Genomic DNA, 26,620 nt, shown 5'->3' on the forward strand with positions numbered 1-26,620 from the left:
TTTATTAAAATGTAGAATATTATTATAATTCATGTTTGTGCACAGAAATTTCTAGGCATTAAAACTCTAGTTATAAAGTTACTTTTTTCATAAATTAAACATTTACAAAATTACTTCTAAAATGTTAGATTTAAAAGAACTACATGAAATATAACGATAAAATGCTAAAGAGTGTAAGTCACCAATAAGCTACCAGGTAGTATACTATTGAGAATAAGCTGTAACTCAAGATTAGGTGATTATTTAGGTTTCCTAAGACCAGCAAACTACAACAAAGATCCAAAATATTAGAGAGAGGAAAAATTGCCCATATTCTGCCAAGGTCAAAAGCAGGTTTAGAGATGAAAGGAAGGGAAAATTTAAAGTTAAAGCCCCATTTTCTTACCTAGTCTTTAAATAATTTGGTAAAAGGTATTAATTTTTAGGTGCCAGATAACCCTACTGATACCTGACAAAACCTGTCGAGAAACTATTTCTATTGTAAGAAATGAAAGAAGTGGGCAGTTTAGACTACTGCAGTGTTACACTTGAGACAGAACAGCATATACTGGAGTATACACACCGTGAGGGCAGGCATTGGTTTACCAAATGCTTTGTCTGGTGAGTAGATGATTATCAGTAAGTGCTCCAGGCCACTGTCTTTATCTTTTTTTTTTTTTTTTTTTGGAGGGATGGAGGTGGATATAGGGGGAGAGCTCATATCAGAACTCTATGGAGGAGAAGAAGCATACATATTTTTTTCATGTTTTTATTTATTTTTGAAGGAGAGAGAGAGACAGAACATGAGTGGGGGAGAAGCAGAGAGAGGGAGACACAGAATTCAAAGCAGGCTCCAGGCTCTAAGCTGTCAGCACAGAGCCCGATGTGGGGCTCGAACTCACAAACTGTGAGATCATGACCTGAGCCGAAGCCAGGCGCTTAATCCACTGAGCCACCCAGGTGCCCCAGATGGCTATGTAGATAAAAACAAAATCCAACCCCAAACCATTCAGACATACTTTAAAGCTTATTTTAAATGTCTGGAGAAGCACATTTCTGAACGTAATAAATCAAGGAATCTTAACAAGAACAAAAATGCTTTGGTATTGTGAAAAAAAAACTACCTGCTTGAGTTTTATTACAGTAGTATATTACCTTTTAAACAAACTAAAATATCCCAAAGTACAAGTTTGGCAGGAAAAGGGTTTTAAAAAAGTTTTTTACTTTTGAGCAGCTTGTATAATTTTATTTTTTCATATTTTACTTATTTATTTTGAGAGAGAGGGAGAGTGTGTGCGCGCACGAGTGGGGAGAGGCAGAAAGAGAGGGACAGAAAATCCCAAGCAGGCTCTGTGCTGTCAGTGCAGGGCCCAATGCAGGGCTCGATCTCACGTACCAGGAGATCGTGCCCTGAGCTGAAATCAAGAGGTGGACGCTTAACTGACTGAGCCCCCAGGTACCCCAAATATAATTTTAAAATAATAAAAAGGAATGCATCTGCTACAAGCCAGATTCTACCTCCTCTACATATAAATAAACAGGAATACATACAGAGAGAGACATCTCAAAAAGCCATCACTTTCTCCATCTTCAAGATAGTTCCTGTGTGTTTGAGAACTTCTCATTTGCAGATCTGCTGAAATAACAAGGTACAATTTATGATATCCTGTATCCCAAGAGCTAGCCTCAGATGACTACTCCTAGATACATTCACTGTACAGACACCCAGTTGTTTTTAGAAGTGTAATCTGATACGTTGATAATGAATGCAAGTTCCTCTGGCACATTAAAAACCAAATGGATATTCTACCACGTTATGGATTTCCTATTTTATTTCCAAATTCTTACTGACGTTGCTTTCTGTTTAATTACATTCTGTTTAATTCTAATTACAAAATAATTCAAAAATTAATTAAATCAGTATCTAAAATAAGGTATGAGCCAGTACATTTTAAAAGGTGAGCTCAGCTTTAGGTTGATGTTTTATATTCCTGTAAGTTAAAATTTATTTCTAGTATATAAGTAAATAGAACAGGAACTCACACCTTTGGGCTGATTTCACTATTTGGTTAGCATATTAGGAAATATCACAATATCTTACTAGTTTATAGTCAAAATATCCTTCAAAGCCAATTACATGTTTTTATACTATAGGTTCTCAAAGTGTGATCCCCTGACCAGCAGCATCAACAAAATCTGGGAACTTGTTAGGAATGCAAATTCTCAGGTCCTATCCCAGATCTAGTAAATTGGAACCTTGGGAAGTGGGGCTCAGAAATCTGTTCTAACAAGCTCTTCAGATCCTAATGCAAGCTAAAGTTTGAGAACCACTGTTTAAGAGTTATTTGTTCACTTTCTATTAGTGTAAGAATAATCATACAACTAATTCCAGACCACAACCAGATTTGCTAATGTTGTTATCCCAAGCTACTAGAAATAAAACTTACAGGACATTTTGCTTAGCGACGATTCTTTCAAATTTGTAGGCTCTTGCTCCAACTGTGGTGCATACTGGATTTCTGGCTTAGACTAAAATGATAATGAAAGCAATTAAGCCATTTGTACTTCTTATGCTTTTCTAAGTAACAAGTTCTATAACACATCATCTGTATAAACATTCGAATTGAGAAAAAGTAACAGAAGTATGGTATAAAAAATAAAACACATTTACCACAATATATTTTAATTGCACTTCCTAAACATCAGATCGAGTGCCTTGCAAAGAAACAGACAGATTTCTGGCATCATCAAGTATCTAGTCAGTTTAACTTTCTGACAGCATTAAAAAAATTAAAAAGCAGGGACAAATGACAACATACTGCATTAAATATCATACCCTGCAAAAATGAGTTCTAATTCTAGTTGAAAAAAGAATAATTTAGCAGGCTGCTGAAATTTTGGGCTACACTAGTATTACCTCTATTTTTCTCATCTGAAACATTCCATTCTTCCGTCAGTATGAGTAACTCATACATTATAGCTAAACACTCCATACTTTTCATCCTCTATGGAGCTCTATGGAGTGGGGGTTTCTCCATTGTAGTTACACTTGATACAAAGAAACAAAGCTAATCTCACATCCAATCAGGAATGAATGAGGGCTCTACTCTCACATTCAACTCAAGCTTTAAAAGCTAATTAGCTTTAGGACACAGAACTTATTCAAAAATTTAAAGAGAAAAAAGTCCTTCTGTGTTTTACTTATTACCAAATTATGTACAGAGGACCCAAGACTCAGGATAGTGCTAAAAATTACATGGTAGCCTTACAGTGAGCCATTCTATTAGCAATATTAAAAGGTTTACTTTATTACATGGGGTAAAGTGCCACAACATAGTTTGTGGTACATTTGAGGAATTTAAGTACCAAATTAAAAGGAAGATAGCATGGTAGGGTGTGATATGCGCCTGAGAGCGAAAAGTGACCTGTCTTAAGTCTAATTCTGTTACCTACTGGCAGGGTGATCTTAAAAAGTTAGACTGTTTCCTTATCAATAAAATAGGGATAATACAACCTCAGGAAGGTATGCAAAGATTTGAGATAATATATGTAAATGCCTAGTACCTAAGAACCTTCAAGAAAAGCAGCTATTATCATCACATCACATGGTAAATAATGAGGTAGGAGAAAAGTTACTTCTCTAGGAGGCAATATGCTTCTTTAACAAGCTCTTACAAGAATTATGAGAAAAAGCACTATAAAAAGCTAAAAATTATGTCATATTGCTTTTCTTTAATATCCGTATGTGATATATAGACATGCCATTATTTACATTCAAAGTATATTTATTATTCTTATCTCTCATATCTAGTGGTTTAATTTCATCAATTTAACCACTATAAAATTTAGAAGACTCAGAATTCTTGTTAGATAAGGATCAGCGGGGCTTCCACAGGCTTCCAATGGGTAGACAGAAGAATAAGTCACACTGTGCCCTGATGCCCAATGTTTTAATGTAGGTCAAATTAGTAATTATTATTTGATGATGTATATGGCTCTATGCCAAGACATTCATTTAAGACATGTACATTTACTCTTGTCAGTATTTAGATGAATCTCTGAAGCATAGTCATTACCTGGAATATCACTATTTTTCCATCATCAGCTTGAAGATAGAAAGTCCAGGAAGAGGTTATGAAGCTCTGTGCAGAGTCCATCATGTCACTCCAGAATGACCTTACCAGAGTTAGAGGGAAAAGTAGATGCATTTTTGGCATCAGGGACATGAGCTTCAAAAAAATAAAATAAAATCATATATTATTTTTATATATGTATATTCAAGAGAACAAACTTAATCAACATTCTTCAAATCCTGATTGAGACAGAGAATAAAAAGTTAAGTGATTCTACTAGCATTAATCTCTTAGTTATCTATGCAAATTAACTGTGATAAAGCTTAATATCCCAGGCTACTTTAATTTATCACCAAACACACATATAAACTACCTGTCACCTCTATCAGGCTTTTGAATTAGGTCCCAAAATACATTTTGGAGAATCTTAAGATTTGATCAAAAAAGGATTAGCAAGGACTCAAGAGATAGAAGGGGGAGGGAGAAATTATACCATCCTCATCTTTGATGTTTTCATGTAAAATAAATCATTCTAGGGGCGACTGGGTGGCTCAGTCAGTTAAGCATCTGACCTCAGCTCAGGTCATGATCCCACCATTTGTGAGTTCGAGCCCTGCATTGGGCTCTGTGTTGACAGCTCAGAGCCTGGAGCCTGCTTCAGATTCTGTGTCTCTCTCTCTCTCTCTCTCTCTCTCTCTCTTCAGATTCTGTGTCTCCCATTCTCTCTCTCTCTCTCTCTCTGCCCCTCCCCTGCTCACACTTGCATGCACTTTCTCTCAAAAATAAATGAAAATCATTCTACAATGAACGCTGATGGAAAAGGGGAAGGAAAAAAATCAATCAAAAGAATATATGCATCAAATGTAAGACATCTGATAATAGGGCAGGGTGAGGGGAGTATTTATGGGCTATATATATTCAGCTCCTAATATATAAGCTACTCATTTTAACATTAATTGGTTTCATGTCCCCATTCCCCCAATTCTGACTTCTTTGCTTATTTATTAGCAGCAGTGGGCCCCTCTAGAGCACAAGTATGAGATACCATTTGCTGAACTCTAGAGATAGCTTTTGTTCTGCTGTATTTCAAGAGAGGCATTACGGGGTAAGAGATCAGTTTTTAGAATCAAAAGACCTATATTCATGATCCAATTTCCCCACTAATAGCTGTGAAATCTTTCATTGATTAATTCACCAAACAAGTATTCACTGAGATTATAAATTTTAGGATATCAGGGACCATGTGTATTTTATACATCAACGTACACCTGTGTTTAATCTGTGTAATCTATATAGGACAGAGGTTAAAAATAGGGTAATACATGTCTATGGAGAGAGGCACCTAACCCAAACCAGAGTGAGGAGTGGTTAAGGCTTCACACAGGAAATGACACCTGTCCTGAATCAAGGGGATTCAATAGAAGGATGGAGAGTAGAAGAAACAGAAGCACGTAATAACTCATCATACTGTAAAAATTAAGAACTGTCCACTATGTATACAATTAAGAGAAAAAAAAACGACTCTTAAAAATTAGAAAACATGTTTAACATTAATCATAATAAGAGAAACATAAATTTAAACTACCTTAAAAGTGGTACATTTTCAGGAGTCGGGGAAGGGGGGAAGGAGGAAAGGAGTGGGTAGGGGATTTCTTTTTGGGGTGATAAAAATTCCTGGAATTAGACAGTGTGATGGTTGCATAACTTTGTGAATATAGTAACAACTATTGAATACTTTAGAAGGGTGAATTTTATAGTATGTGAATTATACCTCGAGTTAAAAAATTGGTAAAATTCCACAAAGAGCAATTTTGCTCTATTTCTCAAAATTAAAAATACAGATACCTCTTACTCAGCAATTTGACAGGTTTTATTCTATTCGTATAAATGTGCAAAGTAGGCAACATCGCTTATAAATGAAAAAGATTAGAAACAAGGTACATTTCCAAATAAGAGACTGCTTAACTAGACACATCTATAATGGATTATGCAGTAAAAAAAAAAAAAAAAAAAAAAAATTAGACATTCTTTGTGTATACTTGTATTTTAAAAAAAGAAAGAATATCTGTTTCCTTGTATATGCATAAAATACCTGTCTTGGTAACACTTGCTACATTAATGGAGAAAAACTGAATGATTAAAAGATACAGGGGTACGAGATATTTCACTACATACTCTTTTTACCTTTTGAGTTCTTTACCATGTAAGTATATTTCCTCTGAACAAATTTTTTCCAGTATGTTTGGAGGGCAGAGTATGAGGGGTGGGGAAGAAAGATGACATAAGAGAGGAAATCAGGAGCCAGGCTGTGATAAGTGGTTTGGACTTACTCCTGTATGTAATGGGAGGTACTGGTACTGAAGAATATAAGATAGGAGAATAACATGATGACAGTTCCATTTAGAAAATAAACATCTGAACAAAGACTAAAGGATGGACTAGAAGCGGGTAAAGTGGGAAAATAGTCTGGAAGTTTAGTAATACAGATGAGAAATAATGAAATAATGATGATTTAAGTAAGGAAGTAAGGCAATGGCAGTTGGGGTGGAAAAAAATGACTCTGAACTATCAACTTCTCTGAGCCTCAGTTTTTTCATATGCAAAATGGGGATAATGTAGTGGACCGAGAGAAAAAACAAAAGAGATTATGGATGTGAACAGAACTTTTGGAACTTTTAACAGTAAAGCATTATACAAAAGTAATTATGCAGTTGAGTTTTCTATTTGCAAACATACAATTTGTTTGCTGAAAACTAATTATAAAATATAACACTAAAATAGTATCAAGTGGGCGATAAACACTTCAATACAAGTCAGTGCAATTTAAGCAGGCAATTTTGAAAGGCAGTATTGTTTCGTACTTGTTCTTGTCTCAGTTCAGCGAATGGCAGCTGATTCTGGCAACCAAGATGGCAAGCATATTGCTCATCAGATTGGGAATATGCTTCCGTACATGCTGTAAGAGAAAAACAGTCAAATTACAAGGAAAAAGAGAGAGAGGAAAGAAGAAAAGGAGAAAGAAGGAAGAAAAGAAAAGGGGGAAGGATAGAAAAGAAGGGACTTGGCATTTTATATAAAAATTTCTTATACTTAAAAAGCATTTTATCAATATGAATTCTCAAATTTGGTAATAGTAGCAAATATATTATTTTTAATAAACCCCATATCTTCTACCTCTCACATGTCTGATGTTTCGGGTATAAATCTACTGATTACACACTCAGGCTCAGGCTATACGATAACATTCATAATAAGGGAATCCTCACAGCTAAGGCTGTAAAGTGGAAAAAACACAGGTCTGGCATAAGTTTTGGCACCATACACACTTGGCTGTGTATGTGACCTGGGCTGTGCTGTTTAACCTCTCCAACTATTGACTTCTGTATTTTTAAAATGGAAATAGCATCACCTACTTCATGGAGTTGAACAAAACAATATATTTTAATGATCAACACAAATGTATGATATTACTGTAAAGAATTAGATCATTTCGCTGAGAATCAAGGGTATTCCCACGGCAAGGAAAAACAAAGCAATCAGCCTAACACCCTAAATTCTGACAAACTGAACTTAGAAAATGTTCTGTAGTAGGATTCTGAAGTTGAAATGAGTATATACCCTCTCATTTAGTTCACTAGAGCCATTTCTTTCCTGTGACATAGAACACTTTACCACTATAACAATCTTTTATTTCTTTCCAACCCAGTCATGCATTTGTAATATACTTCTCAAAGGTGTTAGATCATAAACTGAACTGCACTAAGCAAACAGAAAGATGGCCAGTTAGGAGACTGAGCCATAAAAAGTAAAGTTATGATATCAAGGAGACTGGATAGGAGTCATGGCATAGTGATAGGGAGAAGAGAGGTACTTCCTGCTACACTGAGGAAACAGCATGATGTAATGAATGGAGAAAATTCCATTACAGTTCTTTAAAAAGTTAAATGTCAGTTTTGTCTCGATTACAGTCTTCTTTTATTAAACACATCTCTTTCAGCAAAAGGTAAAAACAGTGGTTTAAGAGATGACAAAGACTTTGGTTACTTCTTTTATCGGCATGACCCACAAAGAATACACTATTAAATAGTGAGTCAAAGGTCTGATTCAGTAAAAAAAAACAAAAACTTGGAGCTAAATTAACTGGCCTATGATTGAAAGGCTTTGGAAAATTATACTATCCACTGAAAAGGTAGTGATGAATTATGAGAAGGGTAATTACTACTGCATTTAAACCAAATGCTTGGTTAAACAAAGGTGTCCTATCCATAGTACAAAATAAATATTGTCTCAACAAACAGAAGTATCCCCTACTTTTCGGAAGTTCATACCTATTTTTGCTAACCAAAAGAAATCAAAAGAGGATTTGTGCTTTTCAAAAAAGAAAGTGAAAACAGCGTTCAGCAAGTGTTCCGCAGTGAGCCCCCACAGAGGCAGCGCGCCCTCAAGCAGCAAGAGCGGCACCACCAACCTCCTTCCCTGGGAACAACGCTCAGCATCTCAGCGTCAGGCCACCATGGCTTTGAACTGTGTGAGCATCTGTGTTTTATCTTGATTTATTTTGTGCATCCGTTAGCAAGATGTGTCCTAAAGTATCAGAAAAGCCTAAGAGAGGTTATTTTTTGGGTCTAAAAGCACTCAAAAATTTTTCCATGTAAATTAAGGGGAATTGCTTTGCTTTATGCCATTGTGGCTTATGAAAGGTTTCATAGGAACACTCTACTTTCATACAGCGGGGACTCCTACAGATGAAATTTAAAGCCCGTGAAATTTCTAGCAGCTGCTGCTACAACTCTGACTTCATAATAATTAAAATATGCACGAAATTAGTTTAAACAATATGCTTGCCATTTTCTGAGGAAAAGACATAAAGAGCATAACATAACCCAAAGAAAGCAGAATGTTATATATTGCTGATATCATTAGCATAGCATCTTACCAGATTCACATTCCATTTTGGTCCGATTTAAATCAATTCCATCATCCACAAATTGACAAATTGAAAACAGCCTGCAACCTCTCTGACATGCATACAACTCCTCTTCCTAGGGAGTTCAAGAAGAAGGAGGATTACCAAAAAATAAAACAGTACTTTTCTCTCGGGGAAAAGAAGGTCAAAAAGAAAGCAAAGTTAGTAGGGTTTATTATAAACGGTCCAATAAAATTTTATAACTGAAAGAAATATGATAGGAGCCAGGTGATTGATACCCAAGATCTTTGCCATATAAAGAGGCTTTAGTTTCTTATTTTAAAAGTGACACCCAAGAAAAAAGCCTACTGGGTAAAAGTATCACTTTTCCAATATTCCAAGGTCACATTTTATGGGGAAAAAAATTGGAGATAAAAACAACAGTGACATCATCAGAAATTTAGCAGAGGTGGAAATGAGTGAGCAAGTACCTTAGGATGAATAGCATACTTCTGCCACATAAATATTTATACAAATCATCAGGCTTCTCAAGAAAAAGTAGTATGACTGGCTTCACATAGCAAATAGTGTCATAAAGGCCCCCACAAAGTGAGGCACACAGCTATAAAAATGCTTACATGAAAGGGTTATTGAAACTTGGCTTACTTTAACTGAAAACACAAACAAGAGCAACAGTGTGGCATATGAGAAAGGCCTTTAGGATCAGCCAGACCTGGACTAAAATCCTCTGGGCGAGTGATGCTGCCGAAGTTACTTTACCTACTTAAACCTCAGTTTTCTCATCATAAAAGGGGATAATAGCTATAAATGATCTCCAAACCCCTCAACAATGCTGGAAGATAGCTATTCCTAGTATAGTGGCTGGGACACAAATGGTTCTCAGTAAACGGTAGTAGTGTTAATCATAACAGATTTTTAAAACAAAACAACGGTTGCAGGCATCATTGTATATCTATGGGAGCTCAGGACAGGGTAGATTTTTCATTACCAGAAAATGTTAGCTGCTTAATAAGACTAATGACGATGTCTTCAATAGGTTTTTCTTAGAGGAAATATATACAGTATTTGAAACAAACCAGTACATGTGGGGGAACCCCCTCAACTTACTGTGTGATCCACTGTGTACAAATTGGCAGGCACCTAATAAGGAAGCAAACAGCATGTGCATATACCAGTTAGCAACCAATGAACACAAAGGTATGCATTTCTTTCCAGTAGAAGGATCAGTAAAATTGACGCAGCAGCAACAATCCATTAAGAAGAGATGGCTGCAGTCTAATATTAAGCAATTGTTATCAGACGACTTTGAAGGTGGCATATATTTGGACCTCGGTTCTAGTTGCATTTACTGTTAAGGCGAAACTGAAAGAATTTTAACAATTAAGATAAATTTCATACCTGAGTAGCTTTTGCAGCTTTGGAAAAGTGGAAGAATTCTCTTACGTATTTGGAGTACACGTTTTCTTATATTGCAGAGGAAGCCTGAGCTCATTAGTAGGAGCTATATTGCATGCCATTCCATTTTCAGGTATGTTTTCTTTTGTTAAACCAAGCCAATAAGCCCTCCAGTCCCATTTTCAAAAGGGAGTATGGCATGATGAAAAGAGCCAGGGTCCAAGAATCGGCCCTGGTTTGAAGCTCAGCCTCACCACTTATTCTGTACAATCCTGGGAAGGTGACAATCTCTCTCACAGTCTGTTTCTTTGTAAGCTGGGGACAACACTCTTGAATCAATCTTATGATGGGGATTATATATTTTATATCCACAATATCATGAATATTATGCTATACTATCTAATAAATAGACACAACAATAATATATTCAACGAGTACCCACAATGTGCCAGGCATCATGCTAACACCTAAAGTATTATACAATATCCAGCACAGAGTAGGTACTCAGTCGGTAGCTATTAAGAATCCTATCCCAGGGGCGCCTGGGTGGCTCAGTCGGTTGAGCATCCGACTTCGGCTCAGGTCATGATCTCACAGTCCGTGAGTTCGAGTCCGTGAGCGTCGGGCTCTGTGCTGACAGTGCAGAGCCTGGAGCCTGTTTCGGATTCTGTGTCTCCCTTTCTCTCTCTGACCCTCCCCCACTCAAGCTTTGTCTCAAAAATAAATAAACGTTAAAAAAAAAAAATCATATCCTTATTTCAACTGTTTCATGTACTACATAATATTATTGTTCTAAATAAATATTTCATGCTCTATGTATCTCAAATTATTCGCAAACTAATCTAAAATATATCTCCTCTGATTTAGAGCACAAGGAAATGGTGCTTCCCACCAAAACAAATATCAGATAAATAATTAGAAGGCACTTCAATGATACTATCTATAGAATACACACATTTTCTTTCCCAGAGCTAAGTCGAGCTAACTATTCTCATTATTCAGCACCACTGATACTATAGGTACCAAACGGGTTTTATGACATATAGCAGAAGAAATAACTACCTGTTGTATTCTGTTAGGCACTGTGATAAGAGTGCCACATACATTATCTTTAATCATCACGCCAGCTCTGCAAGGTATAAGGGTTTTGTTTTTGTTTTTGTTTTTGTTTGTTTTTTTACAGCTGACAAAATGAAGTCATGAGAAGTTAACTGATCAGCAAAAACACACAGTAAAAGTGGAGCTGGGAATGGAACACAGGTTTATATGGTTCCAGAGCCCCCACTCTGTTTAAAAACGACCAGGCTGCATGGGATGCCTGGGTGGTTCAGTTAAGCATCTCACTGCGGCTCAGGTCATGATCTTGCAGTTCGTGGGTTCAAGCCCTGGATCAGGCTCTGTGCTGACAGCTCAGAGCCTGAGCCTGCTTCAGATTCTGTGTCTCTCTCCCTTTCTCTCTACCCTCCCCCCTCGCCACTCTCTCTCTCAAAAATAAACATTAAACAACAACGACAAAAAATGACCAAGCTGGTTCTAATTAGTTTTGTTGTTAACATAGGTCTCTCCTATTTGGATCCAGACAAATGACACAATTGCACTGCTGAGGAAAGTGAAATGGTAACTACATAGTAATTTTAAAATAATTACTTACAAACAGGTAAAGTGTTCTACTTTCTTGCAACAAATAATTAATTCTGAAAAAGAGTCATTAAAATGACCCTATCTTCCAGTTGCACATACCAGACTAGAAAGGCTATGTGAGCTTCTAAATTCATCTCATTTCTGGTAACACACAAGGCTTTTTCCTGAACTGCAAAGCACAACAATTCAGAGGGCCAACAGAAATCAGTGAAGTAAGTAAATTAAAAATTTTAAATATAACTTTACTAATAGAAGGCAGCACACTGTAGCCAGTTTTAGGACTGAATTCCTACTACTCCACTACTTCTTGGCTATGTGGCCTTAGACAAGTCACTTAACCTTTCAGAGCCTCAACTGTAAAGCCCTACTTTGCATGCTTGTGAGAATTAGGGATAATGGGTGTAACTCTCTCATCACACTGGCTCACAGAGAGTAGGCAGTTAATAGATTTTAAGTTGATCTAACATACAGGGAGCCAGATGACTTAGAGTTCCTGGTGAGAACAGCTTTAATAAGTAAGCAAAAATGACTTACAGATATCACATCAATTGTTAAAAATTGTTAAACTGTGGATATTATAAAAGTACCTGAAGTTTCCAGAAATGTTTACATTACTTAATTACTCTCCCAGCATTCTGGGTCACACTACAAGTTTGCTAGGAAAAGCTCAAAAAGGGGGGGAAAAAAAAACCACAACCAAACACTAGGTTACAAAATAAGTCTCCGCCCAATGCCAGGCCAAATCAGTATTAGTGAGTTTCCTCAATCTTGATGAGAGGTTTATAAGCAGAGAAGAAAGTAATGTGTTTAGGGGCAGTACATACTGATTTAAGCCTGGAAGTCAGAATTTCTCATTTCTCTCTTGATTGCTATATTAGTGTCTGACTGAAAACTTTAGGGTAATCTCTCCCACACTTTTTCTTGAAAACTGATAATCCTCATGCCATGTAAAATCCTGCAGTAGACAAGATATAGGGGAAGTGAAAGCATTTAGAGCTTCTCATTTCAAAGACCTGAAAGTATTTTGCCAATAAGAAACATCCTAAACTTCAGTAACCCTGTCCTCATGGTCACTTTGTAGTCTGAGAGAGCAAACAGGGCTAGCCACACGGTAAAGCCAACAGCACAAAAGAGATGAAGGGAAAACAAGGAGAAACAAGGCCAGAAACATGAGCAAAAACTCTTATAAAAAAAAGCAGTGGGGGGAGGGGAGCACAGATCCAAAATTACATATGGGAAAGGGTGGGGAGTCGCCACGCAATTGACCATGTTGAGTAAACAGAGTTCCTAAACTGAGAAAAACAACTTGAGGAGTGGAATGGAATTAAAGGAAAGGCATCACAGACGGGTGCACAAGGAGTGAAAGCTGGGTCACTCCCCTCCGTAAACTGGGACCCTGACCCCCCCCAACCCCCGCCCCAGGGCAGTCTCATTTCTATACTCGCTCCACAAATTCCCCCTGTCTTCTGCACCGAACGGTTACGTTCTTTGAATGCAGAAACCTAACTGCTTCTTCTCTAAGCCATCCCAAAGCCCTAGTGGCAGCGTCTTGCACACAGTAATTCAACACAAGCAGAAAGCCCTTCCTGGGCGTCTCACAACTCCTAGGGCTGACTTAATACGTTTCATACCACAGTGGAATTGTCTACTTGTCGGACTCCCAGAACAGACTGTGCGCTCCCAGCCCGGAGAAGCGCTCAGTAAACATTGGTTACGAACTAAGCTTTTGTGGGTTTGCATATCTGCTCCTCCCCCGCGACCGTCCCTTAAGCTCGTTGAAGGTGAAGACCCTGCATTAATCATCCAGACCCTGCATTAATCATCCATATCCTCCTCCCCAGCCGCCTCGCAAGCTCCCAGAAGAAAGAAGTCCTGTCTTTTTCATCTTTGAGTCCCCCCAGCCCATATTATAGAGTAGATGCAGCACAAACTTCCCATTAATTACAGCAGGAGCGGGGTGTGGGGTAGAATTAGGGAAGAAAACAGGAGCTACACAGGCGGGAGACAGAGGTTGAAGGGTGTGGGTTCGACACCCAGGTTCCCAGAGCTGACAGATGTGCGGGAGAGCGGAGATGGGCAACCAGGGGAGGGTTGTAGCCCGGTTCGGACGGGCCCTACCTTGGGGTAGGTATGCAAGGGGAAGGTCAACTGACAGGCCCGGTGACAAGACGCCGTATCACCCAAGATCGAGTCAAACGCTTCAGCCGAAGCGGTCCCCGAGCCTCCGGCCAGGGCCATGGTCAGCAGCAGCAGCGGCGGGAGCCCCAGTTGGGCCCTGACCCAGAGGCTCCCCTTCGACGCCGCCATTTTGTTTCCCTCTGTCACAGCAGCTCAGCTTGTTGCTGTTTTCTTTTCAGGTTTTCCTCCGCCTTCCGGGGCCAGCCCCTTCCCCGCCCCTCAGGCCGCCGCTTCCGCCTCCGCCGTCTCCTCAGCTCCGCCCTGAGCCCACCCCGCGCCCCGAAACTGCCGCCTTCCGTCCCACCTCCAAATCTACGATCTTCTCTTAGGTTGGCAAGAAGAGATGGATCCAACCATCGCGAGGATTAGAACGAACCGGCATTCCCTGACTCCTTCCCTCCGCGGGGTACGCTGGGGGCTGTAGTTCTCCGCTGGCTAGCAGTGCACGGTGGGGCCGGGAAAGTTGATCTCGGAGAACTACAATCGCCCTGGGCGGGCCTCACCGGCTCCTTTGCAGTGCATTCTGGGGAATGTGGTTTGCTGTGGCTCGGAGACGCTTCGCTGGGTGGCGGAGCCAGTTCCGAGAAACCACGGTCGGGGAAGGAAGTGTCGGTTTAATTCTCACCCCCACGGCCCAGGCTTGGGTCCTCAGCGGGTGCGCTCTGGAAGGGTCCAGCTGCTGGCAGGACTGCTTTTCCTGGTGGGTTTCACGTCAGACCGTTGTTGGGTTCCCCTTGCTGGGCCCCTGAATGCTGAGGGTAGAGGAAGATGGTGTTTCCCTTTGCCGGGGGATCCACAACACGACAGTCCTGGTTAGGGTCTTTTGACCACCGAGCAGTACCTGGAGATGGTTGCTTGTTGTGAGGACCCTGCTGAGATATGGAGGTAGTTGTTAGTTGCTGGTTACTAGGGGGATCTTTGGAATTGTGATTATGGTGAGATAGTTGTTAATAGAGCTTCACGGGACTCGGTGGAACTTTTAATCCTGCCTCAACCTCACCTAGGTTGGAAGAAGCTTTGGAAGTCACCAGATTCAACGCCTGGCCCAATATTGGAATCCCTTGCACAGCGTGCACTTCTGAAGCTAGGCACCTCCTAACTCAGGAATTAGACTGATCGTTATATACAATTTCAGTTCATAGCAAGATATTTCTTTTCCAAGACGAAATTTTGTTTCCTGTAAATCCCACCCCAGTCCTCCTCATTGAGGAAGGCTTCCAGAGTATATAAAAGGCCCTTGTGTTACTTTAGGAGCACACATCACAGCAGTTTTGATGACGTTTTAGAATCTTCCCTCTTTCTTGAGCAGAACACGCTGCAAGCACGTGAAGGTAGTTGGGAGTCCCCTAGCCATGGATAAATTCGTCATTCGAACGCCTAGAATCCAGAATAGCCCTCAGAAGAAAGATCCTGGTGCAAAGATTTACAAGCAGGCCACGATTGAATCTCTTAAGGTGAGAGGGGATATGGGACCAGAGAAAATGTGGAAAGGACTGTGATAGCAAGGTGGTGCAGGAGGAGTTCTGTGGAAGACCTGTGAATTTTCTTGCTGTTTTCTTCCCAAAGGGTTCCTGATCACTCCTAATTTATTTTCTTCATACCCTATACAGACTTCTACTTATCAAGGCCTGCATGCATTTCTGTTACTTTTCTGATTACTTTGGCTTTATGGTGTGTTTTGCTGTCTGGTAGGACAAGCCCCCTAGGTTATTTTATTTTATTTTTTTTTGCAAGATTTTCTGGTTTATTAGGAACGTTAAAGTACCAAATATGATTCTGTACAAACTCAATAAGGCTGAGTGATGATACTATACTCTCCCGTCTTATTGGCTGGAACTGTATCACATGGTCTTAACAGCTACAGCTGAGACTGGGAAACAGACTATTTTGACAAGACTATTTGCAACTTTGACATGTCTGATTTCTTTTTATTTTTTTAATTTTTTTTATTTTTGAGACAGAGAGAGACAGAGCATGAATGGGGGAGGGGCAGAGAGAGAGAGGGAGACACAGAATCGGAAGCAGGCTCCAGGCTCCAGGCTCTGAGCCATCAGCCCAGAGCCTGACGCGGGGCTCGAACTCACGAACCGTGAGATCGTGACCTGAGCTGAAGTCGGACGCTCAACCAACTGAGCCACCCAGGCGCCCCGACATGTCTGATTTCTGTTGGCAAAGAAGAGGCAAGGGAATAGATACAGGATAGACAACAATGCATCAATGGACATAGGTACCCAATTAATGATCAAGTAAGAATTGTTTCACTACAAACAAACAAACGGTTGTAATTAGTTCCCTTTGCCTTCTTGAACTTCTACATTTCTGGCCTTTTCTTTTTAGTTTCCTTAATGGGCTCCTCCTCTTCCACCAGACTCCTAATATTTGTGCTCCCCAGGGCTTGTCACATTTTATGTATTTGGCCAGGGTAACCTTATTTGTCTTACGGCTTCCCACGGTGATGACTGCCAAATGCGTAGCTCCAGCCTAGGTCTCTGAAGGTGAGAGTGGGATCTGGGGCTAGAGAAAATATGCACAGGGCTATGATAGCAAGGCAGCATTCTGAGTACTTAACTTCCATACTTAGTTGGACTCCTCTTCTAGACGTGCTACGGATTTACCAGACCCTGATTAGAAAGCAGTGCTGGGGAGTATAAACAGAAGCCCTGGTTCTCGGCCCTGTTGGGCAGCTGGGTGATCTTTAGCAAGTCATTTCTTACCTGGGATCTCAATTTGTCCTCATCTGTAAAATGTGGGGGTCGGACCATATCAGTATTTCTTCAAAGGAACATTGTTGTCATTTGGGGCAAGGTTAATTCTTCATGATTTGGAGCTGTCCTGTGAATTATAGGACATTTAACATCCTTGGCTTTCAGACACTAAATGCCAACAGCACCTCCCATTGTGATAAGCAAAAATGCCGTCATGTGTTTCCAGGCAGCCCTTGGTTTAGACCTACTGAATTCTAGATGATCTTTAAAAGTCTCTCCTGGTCTTGGATTTCTGTGCATAATCAGATTTTTCAACTGTCTGTGTTTTATCAGAGTATTCATGGATATGTGTATACAATAGTGATTCTCAATGACGTGGTGGGCAGGATTGTGGTATCAGACTGGAAGAAAAAGAGGAGGGTAGTAATCGAACTACTCATACACTCACATACAAACACCCAGATTCTAATATACCTCCACCTGCCCCTTCTCCTCTCTGTGTCCCCACTTGGGCCTCAGTTGAGAGTCCCTGTATGTGAAGATGAGAATATGACATGTGACGATGGAATCAGAATAAATAATAAGTGTGTATGGGGAATAACTTTCCCCTTAAATGCAGTAGCTTTTCTCTCAAACCTGTTCTTTATTCTCTTGTTTTTACTTTTAAATCCATATGCCAAGAAACTGGGACTAGAAACGTGGAAGCCCTCCTTAACTCTTTCCTCTCTTGTATCTAATTTCCAATTCTGCCTCGTAAAAGTCCTTCTCGTCTCTACATCTCCAACTTTAAATTTAAAAATCCCTCATCTAGAGCAGTGCCATGGTCTGTTAACTTGTCTCCCTGCCTTTGGCATTCTCTTTCATTCTCCCCTTCACACTGAAGCCAGAGAAATCAGCCTTAAAAAAAAAGAAAATCTGTCATGTGACTTCCCTGCCTAACCCTTCAGCTGTTTCTCATTACCTGTCAATGAAGACATTTCTTTACTTGGCACCCAAGGCCCTCTGTGACCTGGCATCTGCCTGCTTCATCCCCTGCTGCTCTCCTTGTTTACATTCTATCCGGTGCCAACCACTCAATTTTCCAAAGATGGTGTGCTGTTTCTTACCTCTGTACCTTTGCATATGCTGTCCTGTTTGGCTGGAATGGCCTTACGTTCTTGTCCTGGAGGCAATATAGTATGGTAATTAAGAACACAGACTCTGGGGGCACCTGGGTGGCTCAGTTGGTTAAGCAGTTGAGCTTCTGACTCTTGATTTTGGCTCAGTCGTGATCTCTAGGTTTGTGGGATCGAGCCCTGCATCAGGCTCTGCACTGATGTCATGGAACCTGCTTGGGATTCTGTCTCCCTCTGTCTCTCACCCTGCCCCACTCATGCACACGCTCTCTCTCACAAAATAAACATTTAGAAAAAAAAAGAACACAGACTCTGGAAGCAAACTGCCTAAGTTTAAATCCCAGCCATGCCAATTATTGTTTGCATGACCTTGGGCGAGTCATTTAATCTGTGTCTTTCTTCATAAAGTGGGATTAATGAACTATCTATGTTATAAGGTAGTTTTGAAGTTTGAGTGAGCCAATATATGTAAAGTGCTTGGAACTGAGACTGGCACATAATAAATACTTGTGCAAGTGTTTGCTGTTATCATCAATTTATGGCCTCCAGTTTATTCACTATGACCTCGTTCAAGAGTCTCCTGTACTATGAGGCCTTTCCTGACCACCCTTCTGTCTCCCAGACAGAAAGCCAATCTAATCACTCTCTTCTCTAAGCCATCCATGTATCTTAAACATGACCCTGTCACTGCACTCCTTTGTGCTATATTGTGTCTTTTTTAATGCTGTATCCTACTATACTCTGAGCTTCTTGAAAGACTGTGTCTGACTGATTTTTGCGTCCCTGGTACCTGGCACAGGGCTTGGTACATAGAAGATCACTGTGTATTTTTCTGAATGATCAAATGAACTAAAACACTAAAAGCCTTGGCATTGTGTATGAGACCTTGTTCTGCCCCAGTGAGCCTTCTCATCTCATCCCTTATGGCTCCCCATTCCCAGGAATGCATTCCAGCCACACCCTGTTCTTTGCTGTTCTCTGTATAAACTAGTTTCTTTCATGTCTCCAGTGATTTGACTTGATGCTGGTCCCTTTTCCTGGCAAACTTTTCTTTCTTTCTTTCTTTCTTTCTTTCTTTCTTTCTTTCTTCTTCTTTTTTTTTTTTTTATGGAGACAATGCTTCTCATTGGTGAACCCACTCAAGTGCGACTTTCCTTGTGAATCCTAGATTATAAGTTTAATGAGTACAGGGACCTTGGGTATTTTATTTACCTCCTGTCACAGTGCTTGGCATATATTAAGTGGTTAAATAAGTGAGTGTTGAAGTGCTTTCTGAGTCCTTTGGAGGGAATTAGTCCTTCCCTCTTCAATACTGTCTCAGCACTTTCTTCAAATATCCTCATAGCACGTACCTTACTGTATTGTGATGATCAGATTACCTGTACTTTTCCCCAGTCTACTATGAATTCCTGAGCACTGAGACCACAGTGTCTTATTATGTTCTGATTCTGCTCCAAGACCTAACACAGTGCCTGCATGTAAAAATTTATTGACTAAATAATAATCATTCTTATTTGGGGATGCCCTTGCAGGGTCTGTATAGTAAACTATTTAACAAATATTATTACAAAACAACTTCATGCCCAGCACTATGCTAGATACTCCAGGGAACATAAAAGAAATTAAAATTTTTTTTCTAAATGTTGATTTATTTTTAAGAGAGAGAGAGAGAGACAGAGCATAAGCAGGGGGGAGGGGAAGAGAGAGAGAGAGAGGGAGACACAGGATCTGGAGCAGGCTCCCAGCTGTCATCACAGAGCCTGATGCAGGGCTCGAACTCACAAATCGTGAGATCATGACCTGAGCTGAAGTGGGATGCTTAACCGACTGAGCCACCCAGGTGCCCCCATAAAAGAAATTTAAGATGAAAGTATGAACCCTCATGGGACTTCCTATTGGAGGATCATATTATAAGAAATTAATAAGTAATGATAGAAAATCATATGTGATCCATTACAAAACTGTTGTTTAGACAGTAAAGGTTAAGAGATAAGAGGAGAGAGCTCAGTGTCTGTTTTAGTGCTCAGAGCACCTTAAAGATTTGAAAAGATTTGGCGAGGTAGAGGGAAGTAGTGATGTATAACCACTTAATAATAAGTAGTACTTGCCGCTCTCTTCCCTTTGTCCACACACACATGCTTGCTTTATGTATACACAATGACAAATTAAAAACAAATTGAGTTAAATTTGCATTTTAAAGACATCTACTCTACCAAGTAACTTATTCCCACATACCAGTGTCACATTTAAATGCCAAGAATCTGCTGAATGTTCAAGCCTCAGTTTCCTCATCAGTAACATTAGAAAGAACTACAACCTGCAGGGTTGTTATGAGAGCTAAATAGATAAATACATGTTGAAAGGGCTAAGCATTGTGCATGTCATATAGTAAAACTGATCAGTAATGTTCTCTTTTCATGTGTGGAAAAGGAGGGGCTTGTGTGGTAACACTAGAGCTGGGAACAGTGATGATGATAGCGATGGTCATGATTACAGCTAACACTGAGCCCGTTTCTCTGGGCCAGGAATTGTGCAGAGTGCTTTACATATATTAACTCTTTAACCTCTGATAACAGCTCTGTGAAATGGATGCTTTTATCATTTATATTTTACAGATGAATCTAAGCCACAGAGAGATTAAGTAGCTTGCTCAAGGTCATGCAGCTCTAAGTGGCAGAGCTGGGATTTGACCTAGACAGTCTGGTTCCACTGTCTGCCCCCTACAGGGCGAACTAAGAAAGTGGAGGTTTCTGAATGTCAAGCAGAAGAGGTATAAAAATCTTGGATATTGGGACCATTGTACTTCTGTTATCGGTATATTACAAGTAATTTTGCCATAGCCTTAGCACATTCAGTAGAAGTGATACCCAATAGAGTGTGTGTAATATACATTTGAATGGTAGAGGTTAATTTGGTTAATCTCTCCTTACTTCCTGAAGGGAAAGTGATTTCCTCTATTGGTTGCAATAGATTTTTTTAAATTATTATTAAAAGATTCAAGAATATGTGAATTCTTTTAGGTTCAGCACTTTAGAATGTTCTGTAAACCTTTCCTCCTTCTGTAGGATGGAGCAGCCAATAGATTGTCCCCTGCCCCCTCTGGTGGGATGGTTTCCATGTTATTGCCTAAGTGAATCATTTTCCCTAATTGGTTTTGTCAAACCTGATGTTTCAGCCATCCACAACTATAAGACCAGATGGTATAGGAGAGAGCATGTCTTTCTGGTGATAACCTTTCCACTGCTCATTGTAGCTTCCCCTTTGATACTTTGTGTCCACTTCCCTTGTTCCTCTAAATAATTCAGATAATAACTTGAAATATCTCTTTTGAGACCCATATTTGGACAGAAATAAGGAACATTCTTGGATATATGTGGAATTCTGTTCTGGAATTGACTGCAGATTTTTCTATTTCTGAGCTAAAATTTCGGATCTGAAAACTATACTGGATTTAGTCCTTGAGGGTAAGATGACTTGTTCAATAATACCTAGTGTGGCAGGGAATAGAGAGACAAATAAATTGTCCCAACCCTCAAATTGCTTAGTCAGTGGTGAAGACAGCCTTATAAATAAGTATGTGCATAAAATGCAGATACAGTGGTAGGAATGTGTCCAGATTACAAAGGACTTAAAAGGGAGTGTGGTCAAAATTTGGTAGGAGAGAGTCAGGAAAGGCCTCATAGAAGACGGGATGCTCGAAAGGAGTCTTAAAATATAAGTAGGTGTTTATCATATGGCTGAGGCAAAAAAAAGAGCATCCCAGGCAGAGGGTGTGAAACACTGCAATTCATTTAGGCAGCTTCAGATAGTTTGCTGTGTAGCTGGAGCAAATTATGAAGCTGCAAAGGATGTCAGGAGCCAAGTCATGTAAGGCCTTTTATGCCATGCTAGAGTTTGGGCTTCTGTAGTTCCATATACTAGAATGATCTCATGTGGAATCCCTAACCTCATTCTAACCATGTAGAAATGCTGGATAAAAAGTCTCTAATACAAGAGCTGAGCTTGAAAGCAAGAACGAGAAATCTTCAGATGCCAGAAAGAGAGAGGAAATTCAAACCCTAAGCTTTAAGTGGGGGCTGAAGCTGAACAGTTTTATGAAACTAGATATAATGTTTGGGGTGTGAAGTTTTAGGGCCGGTGTGGGGCCTAAGGCCTCAGGCTAATAATTCCCACTTCAAGCTGGGAGCCAAAACAGGTCTACCATGTTTGTGAAAAATGAACTAGAAAAATTCCATCCACAAGTCCAAGGCAATAGCATGAAAGTGATGATCTTCTCAGGGGTTTTGGATGGAAAAAGAATTGACTATAATAAATTAGAACCCCATACTTACTACTATGCGTGGTTTTAAATTTACACTCTTAGCAAAGCAGGAAAAAAGTGAACATAACTGGCATAGATCAGAGAAATCCAGAGGCTTTGGCCAAGGCAAATGTGAGATTTCCTGTTAAAACACCTCACACCCTAGGACACCAGATCCCCATGGAAATAGTCTCCATTAAAGATGAACTCATGGTCAAAATTATCCAGAGGGAGAATGAGCAGATAGAGATAAATAATAGCATTTCTACCCCAAGAAGTGGCAATAAGGGCACAACCTGAAAGAGATCTTAAATATGTGAATTTTATAACGAAAAGATGAGATACTGTAAGAAAAAACCAAAAGACTATGCAAAGAAATTGGGTAGATTTTGAGGAAAATATTAAGTTGTCCTATGAAAAAATTATTCCTTGATGGAGACATGGAACAGGTTAAAAGTAGACAAGCCATAGCTACAGAGAGTAATAGTGGATTGGAAGCTTGAGGCGAGGAAATCACTTAGAATTCATTCCAGAGAAATAGAGAAAAATATGAAAGAACAGTTAAGGTACACGAAAGGATAGACAAGTCATTTATATTTCTAGTAGGGATTTCTGAAGCCGAAGCTTGTGAGGAGGATACTGATACAGATTTCATAGAGCATATGTCTTAAAAAGTATAATAATGAACACTGTAATGATAGAAATAGAATGTATAATTTGCCAACCGTAAAGAAAAGATCAAAGAAAACTCAAGCTGTTACAAAGATAAGAAAGGAAAAGTAAAAGAAGCAAAGAGGAAGTATATCCAGTTATATCAGTAATCATAATAAATGCAAGTGGCTTAACCATGCCTGTTAAAAGATAGAGATTCTCAGATTGGATGGGGAATAGGGGCAAAATAAAGCAACCATAGGCCATTTAAAGCATAATGACCCAGAAGAGTTAAAAGGCAAGGGATGGAAGACAATGTTGACTATGTCACAGGCAGGAGTTCATCCTAGCAATGTTTACAACAGGAAAAATGTTGGGTGGGGTGACCCTAAATATCCATTAGGGGAATAGATTTTAAAATTCTAAGACATTTGTGTGTAAAAATAATGGAATACTATCCATTACTATTAAGTGGATCAACTGCGTTTATGTATGAGTATGAATGAATGGAGAAAATATATTGAGTGAAAAAAAGCCTTTTGCAGAATGATATGATATTTATACTTTACATCTTCTTCCTATTGAAAATATCCCCTTAACTGGCTTCATTTATTTATTTTGCATACCATATACCACTGACAGTATTGTTTTGTATTGTAGCAGATCATAACAAAGAACTTGTCTCCCTTCTGGCTAAAGCACCCCAAGGCTGAGAACAAAGCAAAGTGTTCCCAGATGAGATTCTAGACTATGCAGAAATTGTGAAGGCGGTACATGAAGACCAGTTTCGGAATCCCGAACCCATCACCTACTCTAGGGCATAAAGAAGGTTGAAATTAAAAGAAGAGAGGAGAGAGAGTTCCCTTGGATATAGTGGGAGGGCTGTGGTATTTTCACTTGGAGAACTTGACCTCTGTACCTGGATCTGGTGGACACAGAGACCAGATCTGTGCCTGGGAAAGACTAAAAACAGAGAGTGGCTGAATGGGAAGGCTGTTAACCCTTAGAATTCTTCAGGGCAAAGATGAGGATATAGCAGAAAAAATGTGAGCTGGCCTGGAGTTGATTTAAAGGGGTTAAGTTCACAAGGATCATTGGAAGGTCAGTGGGACCCCCACAGAGAGCATGTGTAAAGTGGTTTGCCGAAAACTGGGAGCTTGTGGGGAGTTGGACGTGGCTGGCTAGAAGAGGCATTGCCAACACTACAGGGATGGCAAGTGAGGTCTCAACAATGGGGGCTCTCTGAGGAACCACAGAAACACCTCAAAAGAAAAAAGAGTCTGCTTTCCGAATCTGCCAAGTCTAGAGAGCACAGTAAAACCGGACTAGTGTAGTATCACAAAAGAGGAGAAGACTTTTCCTGTCCCTTACCTCTCCTCCTTTTCCCAGCTTCAAACCTGGAAGGGTCAGAGGCCAAAGCAAACAAGCAGATGGGGGAAGGGGAAGCAAAATGGGGAGAGGAGTCAGACCTCTCCCACCATGGGCTGCTAGGTTGGAAGCAGACCCCAGCCAGGGAAGGAAATTGAGATTTTGTTGTTGCTTTTTATTGAACTATAACCTGTATATAGAAAAGTGAACAAATCACGAATGTGCATCTTGACAGATTTTCACGAAGTGAACACACCTGTGTCACCAGTATCCAGATCAAGAAACAGAACATTACCAGAATCCCAGAAGCCCTCTGTGCCCCCTTCCTTTCCCTAATTGGGCCTACCTCCCCGGGGAAATAACCATCCAAGACAGTATTTTTTTGTAATTATGAAAGCAACTTTATTATTTTGTCTTTCAGTTTAATTTTTTTAATTCTTAGTTGAAATAACTTCAGAACTACGAGAAAGTTGCAACAGAGTACAAGGAACTTCCTCATCCCCTTCACCCAGATTCCTTAAGTGTTCATATTTTACACCAAATGGAGAGATGCATATCAACTTGAAGGTGGTGATTTCTCTTAGAAACAGGAGAGAAATGAGTTTAGTGAAGGGTGTAAGGAGACAAACTTTAGAATGTTTTGTTATTTTATGGGAAATGGCAAAATGTTAACTTTTTTTCAGTTATAAATAGTTACTCTGTACCTTATTATGTGTTTCAGAGTTTTAAAAACTTTTCAAACAAGAGAGTTTGACTTTTATCATCTAGGAAGTGGGGAGCTGTTGAAGTATGCTTTTTATTGTTGAAATAAATATGCCTTTATGGCTTCTTTGCTTTCTATCCTTGCTTGTGAATGAAGACACTTAAGTGAGCTATAAGGTTGATTCACCTTAGTATCATTTTTCTTTTCTTCTCATCCTTATTGCCTCTCTCTGCTAAGTGCCCAGCAGTGTCTGACATGGTGAGATTAAAACTTGCACTTTTCCTAATAGATGTAACTCTCTTCCTCATTTGCAGTAAGCGGGACCTGCTTTTAAGCAATTACCCATCATTTGGGGCCATCACGTACTGTGCTTTGGTTCAGGTCATAATCAATAATTCATATGTCAATAGGAGCCCCATTAACTCAGGTGAAGGCAGATGTTTTTCTAATGAAAATGTTCCATTTCCAAATGACTTTTCTTTTTCCCAGAGAGTTGTGGTTATAGAAGACATAAAAAGGTGGAAAACTACGCTGGAGCTTCCTGGTCAGACCAGAGAGAATCTAGTTGAAGCTTTACGAGAATTAAAGAAGAAAATACCCTCCAGGGAAGTGTTAAAATCAACAAGGATAGGTATGTTCTTCTGAATTTTATGAAAAGTGCTTATATTTTGTCTCTTCTTCCTCTCTTCCCTGCCTCAAACATTAAGTTATCTATCATATCAGTGCCTCTCAGACTGTCCGTGGTGAAGGACCATTGTTTAAAAAATTCTCCATTGGTTGCAGACCAATACTTCTATAACACATAATAAAAATTTCCAGAAAAATAAAATTAAAATATACAAAATACAAGCCACACTTCTTCTTCTTCTTCTTTCTTCTTTTTTTTTCTTTCTTTTTTTTTTTTTTTTAGATTCAACAGGTACAGAATTACTCCGTCAAATTGCTATTAAAGTTTCTTAATGCATACTTCAGTTTCTGTACTTACCTCATAGACTGGTAACCAGCAGTGATCTAGGGATAACATTTGGAGCGCGTTTGACGCAAGATGTGTAGAAATGAATGAGACATGGTTTGTCACCTCAAGGAACTTGAGGTTTGGTAGGAGAAACAAGCGTGTAGGCAATGAGGAGCAGAAAATATTATAGGTTATAAATAAAAACGTATAAAGAGTATCCTGGATATCATTGTACTCTGTACAAGGTACCTGCTGGCACAAAGGACAGAGCAGTCACCTACATCTGGGGAATTCAGAAAAGATTTCATAGAAGAGATGACATTTCCGCTAAATCTTGACAGTTAAATCTTAGCTTTTCTGTCTTGAGCAGAAATAACTTGCAGAGTGTGGTTTGTAAAAACAAAATGATGGCAACATTTGCCGCTACATCCTTTATTACAGCATTGAGATGTTTAAAAGGTAAGTCAGGGACTACGTTGAATTGCCATTTTAGTACAGTACACAACTGTGAATAATATGTAAGGGAGGGCCAACATGTGTTCCTCAAGCTGCTCCCAGCTCCCTAGGGAGTCCAGGGTAGTCATTCACAGCTGCTGTTCTTGCCCTCGCCAGTGCAACCAATGCCTTCTC

The 26,620-nt window shown here is 39.6% G+C and overlaps 2 protein-coding genes across 8 annotated transcripts in view; one reads left to right on the plus strand and one right to left on the minus strand.

The window, feature by feature from the left end:
• The window catches only part of TMEM59 (transmembrane protein 59), a 28,500-nt gene extending 13,400 nt beyond the window's left edge, over positions 1-15,100 (minus strand). Inside the window, exons 1-7 of one of the 6 annotated variants that reach the window (XM_007077171.3) lie at positions 14,134-14,444; positions 10,087-10,119; positions 8,989-9,094; positions 6,914-7,008; positions 4,056-4,208; positions 2,427-2,508; positions 1,531-1,615 (exon numbers count right to left, since the gene is read on the minus strand). In XM_007077171.3, the coding sequence (XP_007077233.1) occupies positions 1,531-1,615; positions 2,427-2,508; positions 4,056-4,208; positions 6,914-7,008; positions 8,989-9,094; positions 10,087-10,119; positions 14,134-14,322 (743 nt within the window). In that variant the 5' untranslated portion in view covers positions 14,323-14,444. Of the gene's footprint in view, positions 1-1,530; positions 1,616-2,426; positions 2,509-4,055; positions 4,209-6,913; positions 7,009-8,988; positions 9,095-10,086; positions 10,120-14,133; positions 14,445-14,497; positions 14,688-14,818 lie in introns of those variants that run through there. The other 5 variants (XM_015535301.2, XM_042997258.1, XM_042997257.1 and 2 more) reach the window with 5 other exon arrangements.
• TCEANC2 (transcription elongation factor A N-terminal and central domain containing 2) overlaps positions 14,694-26,620 on the plus strand; it is a 37,549-nt gene continuing 25,622 nt past the window's right edge. The window contains exons 1-3 of one of the 2 annotated variants that reach the window (XM_042997259.1): positions 14,694-14,893; positions 15,503-15,647; positions 25,525-25,666. In XM_042997259.1, coding sequence (XP_042853193.1) covers positions 15,546-15,647; positions 25,525-25,666 — 244 coding nt within the window. In that variant the 5' untranslated portion in view covers positions 14,694-14,893; positions 15,503-15,545. The remainder of the gene's footprint in view (positions 14,894-15,502; positions 15,648-25,524; positions 25,667-26,620) is intronic. The other variant, XM_007077169.3, reaches the window with a different exon arrangement.

The sequence above is a fragment of the Panthera tigris genome, chromosome C1, assembly GCF_018350195.1.
Source record: "Panthera tigris isolate Pti1 chromosome C1, P.tigris_Pti1_mat1.1, whole genome shotgun sequence".
Lineage (NCBI taxonomy): Eukaryota > Metazoa > Chordata > Mammalia > Carnivora > Felidae > Panthera > Panthera tigris.